Source organism: Lolium perenne, chromosome 7 (assembly GCF_019359855.2).
Source record: "Lolium perenne isolate Kyuss_39 chromosome 7, Kyuss_2.0, whole genome shotgun sequence".
Lineage (NCBI taxonomy): Eukaryota > Viridiplantae > Streptophyta > Magnoliopsida > Poales > Poaceae > Lolium > Lolium perenne.
The window spans coordinates 310491262-310498692 of record NC_067250.2 but is presented as its reverse complement, the minus strand read 5'-3'; the positions used below and the strand labels follow the sequence as shown (position 1 = coordinate 310498692).

At 44.2% G+C, this 7431-nt stretch overlaps 1 protein-coding gene across 3 annotated transcripts; it reads left to right on the top strand.

The window, feature by feature from the left end:
• The first annotated feature begins 209 nt into the window (after positions 1 to 209).
• LOC127311772 (uncharacterized) lies at positions 210 to 7070 on the top strand. 3 transcript variants are annotated; one of them, XM_071824708.1, is made up of 5 exons: positions 210 to 553; positions 693 to 812; positions 5101 to 5683; positions 5866 to 6495; positions 6597 to 7070. In XM_071824708.1, the coding sequence occupies exons 4-5, from the start codon at positions 6170 to 6172 to the stop codon at positions 6853 to 6855; spliced, it is 585 nt and encodes a 194-aa protein (XP_071680809.1). In that variant the 5' UTR covers positions 210 to 553; positions 693 to 812; positions 5101 to 5683; positions 5866 to 6169; the 3' UTR covers positions 6856 to 7070. The 3 variants fall into 3 exon arrangements, with proteins under 3 accessions (XP_071680809.1, XP_071680808.1, XP_051198192.1); XM_071824707.1 differs by having other exon boundaries at positions 210 to 567; XM_051342232.2 differs by lacking the exon at positions 693 to 812 and having other exon boundaries at positions 210 to 567.
• Positions 7071 to 7431: the final 361 nt, after the last annotated feature.

Below are 7431 nucleotides of genomic sequence, written 5' to 3'. Positions count from 1 at the left end.
ACTAATCATCAACTTTCCATTAAAAACATTACTAGTCATCTCACCAAATGGAAAATAACCAAAAAAAATTGATTAAGAGACCGTGAAATCTAATAATTGCCTGGGCACTTTGTTGTCTTCCCTGGTGCTCACGCGTGTGCGTCCTCCGATCAGAAACGGGTGGTGGAATGGAAGCGGCGGTGAGTTCCGACAGATTTTGTGGTCCAGCGCGCACGTGCGAGGGGAGAGAAAGACAAATAGCTCCGAAATTTCCCCATTCTCGTTCGGCCCCCTCATCCATCTCCAGTCGATTGTGGCCGGCGGCGCAGCGGCAGCCAGGCCCCGGTGACCAACCCAATCCCAAGCTGGCATATCCGCCGCCCCTCCTCAACATCCTCTTCCTCCTGGTGATTGGGTTGGGCACCCCACATACGAGGGCAGGGGAGACGACACGTGCGGTCCCTTATGGCCGCCGAGAAAGGGCGGCGCAACGGTGGCTGAGGCCAATACTGGTGAACACGGCCGGCGAGAGAAGCTCGCGTTCGGGGAGGAAGAGCTGGTGGTGCTTCTTCCGGTCTGCCACAGAAGGTCGATTTCTCTCACCATTCCTTCGTATTTTTCCTTGATGCGTTGTGGACTTGTGGTGTATGTTTGGATAGAGCTGCAACGGGCAGAGGATTTAACGAATCAGGCTGCGTGATCTCATTTTTTAGTGCTCCTGCTTACCGTTAAGATCTGAGACGGGTGGCAGGGCTGGGAGGTGTCAGCGAGAGAGCGTCGGCGGCGTGGTGCTGCGTCCGAACCGTACCGCACTTCTGTCGATTTCTTTGCTGGTGAGTGATTTGATCTCGGGCGCTTCCCCGCCGTTGTTGCTTCCGTGTTTTGCCTCGACGAGCGTTTGATTTAGTGGCGGAGACACAGCCCGGCTAGCCTGGGCAGCCCGGGCTCCGCCGACAAATACTCTGTCGATTGTACAATCGCATGACGGCATGAGTGTTCTACCTCCAGTTTTATTGACATTCACTCGCAGCAGTCGCAGCTCGCCAGTGTTACCCAGGCTCCAAGGTTGAGCTGGGATCCACCACTAATTTGATTTATCTCCCGTTTGGTCACGGTGGTGCTTGTTAGTAAGAGAAGAAAACAGGATCACAAATGTTTCCATACCTCAGCCGGATGTATATTTTTCATCAAGAAATGTGCTTTGTACTCATGCGCTGTATTTTTATGCTTGGAAATTTGCTTATGGATGAAACAAACCGATAAATTCATAAATATGTATGTGATTTTCTATACACAGGATGTATTTTATACCTAAAGTTTTTGGTCATATTATTATACAATGGGTTGTAGAGGTGTGGGTTATGGGACAAATAGTTTTTGGGAATATGACTTACACTCTAGGACGGAGGGAGTAGTTTTTGAACAATAAATACATCCTGTTAAAGTGGGTGTAGTGGTTTCCTGCGCGTAGGATGTATTTCTCTACTCAAAACTGTCCATATGGTAGGACGTTAGTTTTTGGTGGGACTATCTATCTGACACTCGAGTGTTTTTGTTTTCGTCACCACTCGAATTTCTTTTGACCAATCAGGGAACGTGTCTTTGTTTTCCCTATTTCCTCCCTTTTCCGGCTTGTTTCTCCATGTTTCCCCCGTGACTAAAAAACCAGACAAGCAGAAAAACCGGGCTGTAATGAATCTCCCTACCGGATAAGTAATGAGGCAAAAATACTAAAAGCACATCACGTATGATGACCGGATACATGGACACAACATAATACAGACGAAAGGAAGAAAGCCCATCACACATCTTCTTTATTCTTGCAGGAATGGTGTTTTGGCACATGAGAGCATGTGCTCCCTTTATTTTGAAATGCATGTTACATACATTTTGTAATTTCAAAAAATTGAAACGAAAAATTCGAACGTACATCTTCACGTGCTACACGCTCACAAAGTTGTTTCATAAAAATCCGACTTGTCATGTGACGTGTGTAAAAAGACAAAATTCAATGCTGAAAATAAGGCTTTTCAGGAGATAAATTTTCTCTTTTTTACACAGATCACAAAACATATTGGTTCCTCGCGAAACTTGACGAACGTACGTATATTGTGGAGATGTACAAGTAGAATTTTTTGTTCAAAATTTTTCGACATTTCGAAATATAATTTTTTGATAGAGGGAGCATATGCACCCGGGAGCCGAATTGAATTTCCAAACATGTCGTTGCTAGTGTTTTCTCTCAACAACCTGGAACAAGGGAATTGGCTCTGTTCAACAAGAAAAGAAGATGGAAGAAATAGATGGGGAAGAACGAAGATCTAGATCGGCCATGGAAGAAACTCACATGGATCATGGATCTCAGGTGAAAACTTCCCCGATTCTTTTAGCCCATGGCAACCTTTCTTACTCCTCCATCTGAACCTGAAGCCAAATTTGAACCATTTATTAGACAGCAGCCTACATACCACCCATCAACATGATATTTTCTTGTGAATCAGCAACATGGTTAACCTTTTAGACGTCAGTAGCAATCTTATGTTCTAAAACCACAAACAACAAAAATAGGAGGTTTCTCACAATCCAAAATAGTGCAGACTATTTTTCTTAAAATGGCATGTATGTTCAGTGTAAGGTCAATCTCATTTTAGTTAGTGGAGTTTCCCTGATCAATAGCTAAATTACTTAGGATTTATAGTGGTGTTAAACTGTAAGTATAAACCAATTTTCTTAGGATTTAGCATGCATTACACTTTTACACAAGGCATTAAAAATAAAAAGTGCAGGCTAAATTACCTAGGATTTACGATAGCGTTACACTGTAAGTACAGACCAATTGGACGGTAAATACAGTCCAACTTTCTTAGGATATAGCATGTATTTACAGTGGACATTGAAAAATTTAAAAGTCTAGGCTAAGCTACCTAGAATTTACGGTGGTGTTACACTGTACGTATGTACAATTTGGACTGTAAATACATTCCAACTTACTTAGGATTTGGCATACATGGACATTAAAAATGAAAAAGTTCTGCCTAAATTACTTATGATTTTAACATGTATTTACCATGGGCATTAAAAATGAAAGTTAGCATGGTTTTAACTAAAACATTTCAGTTCATGTGCAGACTAATTTTTTTGCGGGTACGTGCAGGCTAAAAGTTAATTAATATATTCTCTACTAATTAAATAGTCAAATTTGAAAATCAAAAATAGGAAAACTGTTGAAACTAAACATTTCAATTGCAACTGCATCCGCAAAAAAGACAAATGAATTCAGACACAACAAATCACTAGATTATTGAGAAGACGTCTATTGTCCGCTAATTAATTTGTTTCGATGGCCCTCAATAATCTAGAAACTACAGAGGAAACAAAAGAAAAAATATACAATGTGCCTAGCCTAAATAAAAACACAAGTGAGCTAGAAAAGTGCTGAACAATCATTATGTAGGACAGGAGGATCACTGTATGTACACTGTATTTACACTGAATCTACTAGTGAATCTACAACTATTTAACACTGAAAGTACGGTGTATACAAAAATAAAAGATGGTTTACAAAATGGATATCTCTGTGTATTTATAATGTACCTACAACTGTAATTACGGGTTGTATACCACTGTATTTACACCTGGGAAAAATTTATCCGAAAAGTGTATACATTGTATGTTTGTGCAGGACCAGTAGTTGATGCAAGACATAATGTATCTTGGCAGTCAAGGGGATCCTGCTACTAAATTACTCTCCAAAATATACATAGAACACTTCCATCCACTTGAGGCTACTGATTTCACCCGCACAAGAATACCCAGAAGCATCCTATGGCAAAATTTCCACACTGTTCACGATATCCTAGAGAGCAAAAGTATCTACCTAAAAATCTACACGCGAATCTACTACACACTCACGGCCTGTTGTTGACGCACAGCGATGGAGGAACATCAAGTTTACCTGGCAGAACTTTGCAGCAGACCTCGACGCGCGCCGATGGAGAAACTACAGTGGCCTTCGCCCCCGCACTGTGCGGAACGGCACAACAAACTGCATGACAACTAGAAGGCGTGGGCTCTCCCACCCCTGCCCCCGACCGCCGACTACCAGCGGAGATTTCTCCCCTTCCGTTCGCTCTCTTCTCCACTCCTGTGTCTTCGGGTGTCCCTGCCGTGTTGAAATTGGGCGGAATGGAGAAAGGAGAGTAGGTGAGAAATCGAAAAGAAAAATTCAAAATGAAAAATAGATAAATATTGAAAAATTGAGGTAAACGGCCCACACATGAGAAAGAAAACTTCACCCGGTGGCATGTGAGCCTCCCATGCCATGTAATATGGTCCATACGTCAGGGAAAGATAAATTATGTCTACCACGCAAAGACTTAAAAATGCTAGTCCAAAATGGCCGGCACTTCCAAGTATTATCTCATGGAAGAAAAACCCAAGCCCCCCAAAAAAGACCATCTGGTCAGCCTGGACACAAAAGCGAAAAGCAATCAAACAGAAAAAAAAGCAGGCAGAAAACCAACAGCAACCGACTAGACAAAAAATTAGTGAAAGAAAATAACAAAACAAGTGATCGTATCCAAGATAATCGATGGGGGAAAATTCGATTGTTGCCAAATTGAAAAACAACCGGGTGCAAGATAGCAAAAGTGTAGTTTTTCAAAGTTATTTATGGATGTAACACGTAAAATCATTAGTATTGGACATAATACACTGATTTTCTGCTATTTGACGTTGGCAACCTCATATTCTGTCCCAAATGAGAGCCTGTTTCCAATTGTACTTGATGGAGATGGGGTATGATTTCTAGGTCTGCTGACATATCGGGGGATGTACGTTTTCTTTTATTGCTCTTGAGAAACTTCTAAAACAATTCTGATCCCTAGATGTAACTTTTTGCAGTTCCATTAATATCTTGCCTCTTCTATGAAATTTCTAATTAACATCTCCAAAAAACTAAGTAATTATGTTTCTGGATGTATTTTACGATTATCTAAAATATTATCTTTTTTGTGGAACTTCTAAAACAATTATGTTATTTGTAGGTAAGTTTTTCTCTTAAACTTTTTACGTCTAGAACAATAAAACTATGTAACTTTCATATATTTTCGTTTATTTCAGATGTAACTATTCCTACTGAAGCTAAAAAAAAACTATTTTTTTCTGGATGGAAGTTTTGTAGCTTACTTTACATCAAGAATGGTTGAATGATGGATGTCTGTAAAGTGAAACACTATATTATTTTGCGTGTACTACTGAGATATAATTTACAGGAAAACAAAGAGGAGGTAGATTCATTTAGATGTGCTTTTATGTTGAGATTGAACTTGTTCTATTTTTTCGGGCATGAACTTTTGGTGGAAAGAAAAAGGTGCACGAAGGACCCAAGGCGTAGGACTGGGATACGTAGTGCTTCGGTTCTGCTTATCGTGCCTTTCAAGTGACGACAAAGTAGGGAGGCAAAATACTGCTACTCGGGAGAAATACCGGATAAGCAAGTGGGAACATGACTTTTCTATTTTTGGATCGCGGGTGGCATGCTTCCTTCTGTTTTGGAGAGGGGCACCGCGGAAGTCTAAAACGTGCCCGCGCACTCTGTAGCAATGCCCTTAAGAGACAACAACATTATCAATATCGGTGGCAAGTGGCAACATGCGGCTCTACCCAGCTACCCCAATGATGCACTCACGACTGTGACGCCAAGGTGACGCATAAGTATAACCTCACTTCCCATGTCATCAACCTGGGTACTCTCTACTCCGGAAATACATTTGTGCTTACAAGCATGGGTGTGGGTGTTGTGATAGGCGTCCATTGCTTCTAGATTCGGAAAAGATACCATGTGAGAAAAATCTTTTAGCCATTTTCTGTATTTATGTAAAGCAGGTGGGTCCCAAAAGAATAGTGCTAAAGCCAACAGACACGGCTCTGAGCGCACAGGAATCCTGGGGCCACAAGGCCTAGCCTTGCCAGTGCCCCCACAGCCAGACCATCCCGCACCTCTCGTTCTTGTTCAACATCTTCTCCAAACTGGAGGAAGCAGCCCGCGCAATGGAGGCGCAGATGGCGGCAAACCTGGCACGCATCTTCAACAAGCTACTGCGCCGGAAGCACTCCAACTCTGCGGCTGCTGGGGCCAGAGAGAGACGGAGGCGCCGACGGGCGGCGCAGGGACGACTACGGCAGCTCCATGGACGCCAAGACCACAACCGCCGCCGCCATCATGCGATCACTGAGCAAGCTCAAGCTGCCGGGAACCTCGCCGACGCTCTCTTCCCGCCAACGCGGAGAAGAAGGTCCCCGGGGTGGTTGCCGCTCGACTCGCCGGATGCGGCCCGCGGACTCCCTCCTCGCCAACCTGTTCACAGGCGCCTCGGCTGTTAAGGCGCCCTACGCGCAGCTCAAGGACCCTGCCGGCGGGTCCAAGGACGCGACGGCCGTGGGCAACACCGCCCTCTCCGCGCACACGGAGGAATCGGGCCAGCCGCGCGCGCGTGGCGACTCCTCCTACCGCCGGTATGAATTGGGCCCTTCCCACCGCCGCATGCAGCATGCTGCCCAAACAGCGGCAGGCTCTAATCGATTTCTGACGGCGCTTCGCTGTCGTCCTGCTCGAGGCTGGCGTCCAAGAAGTTGATCTACATTGAGCTGGACCTGCTTCGTGCGTCGGTGGAGGTGCTGGGCAAGGGCGCGTTTAGGATGGTGACATGGTGTACATGGCAGGATGGGGAGCGGCGCCGGGTGCCCGAAAGCCGGAGAGCCGGATTCCGTCGCAATCGTCGCCTTGCAGCAAGTGGCCTACTACTCCGGCAAGGACCAGAAGCTCCTCGCTCCGCCGCGGCAGTTGCAGTTGCATCATTAATTCTAGTACGGTAGTGTTTTTTACTGTCGATCGTGTAGTTGCTCCGATTCCCTGAACTTTTTTTTGACTGTCGCTGCATCGTCGCCATCAGGACGAATACAGGGTGGTGCCGGCTTCTGTTTTGGTCTTTACTCTGTTTAGTTTGCCACCAGCCAGTGGTACACATTTGTGTTCATGTTTCGTCTTAACTAGCTGAGGATTTCCTGGAGTATTTAGATTTTTGGTTGCATACTTGTGTTATTGAATCCGTTGGTACAGTTCAACCAAATTCAACCGAAAATAGCCAGGCCAGACCACACACACAGTCTCTCTCTCTCACCATGAACGGACATAAATTTGTTTCACCATTACAAATTATGGCTCTTTGGTTCATCACCACTTTATCCACGAATCACACAACAAGACATTCTAAATGTTTCGAATATCCACAGTTTGTTGATATGCTAAGTGCTTCTCTTTATGCATTGCAACGGTAAAAGAAGCAAACCTGGAACACCCACCATTTTCGGATAAGAACATCAACAAGGAAATCACTCCATACAACATGAACAAATTCAGCATTCGCGAACAAGAAAATTTGAGGAAAATCC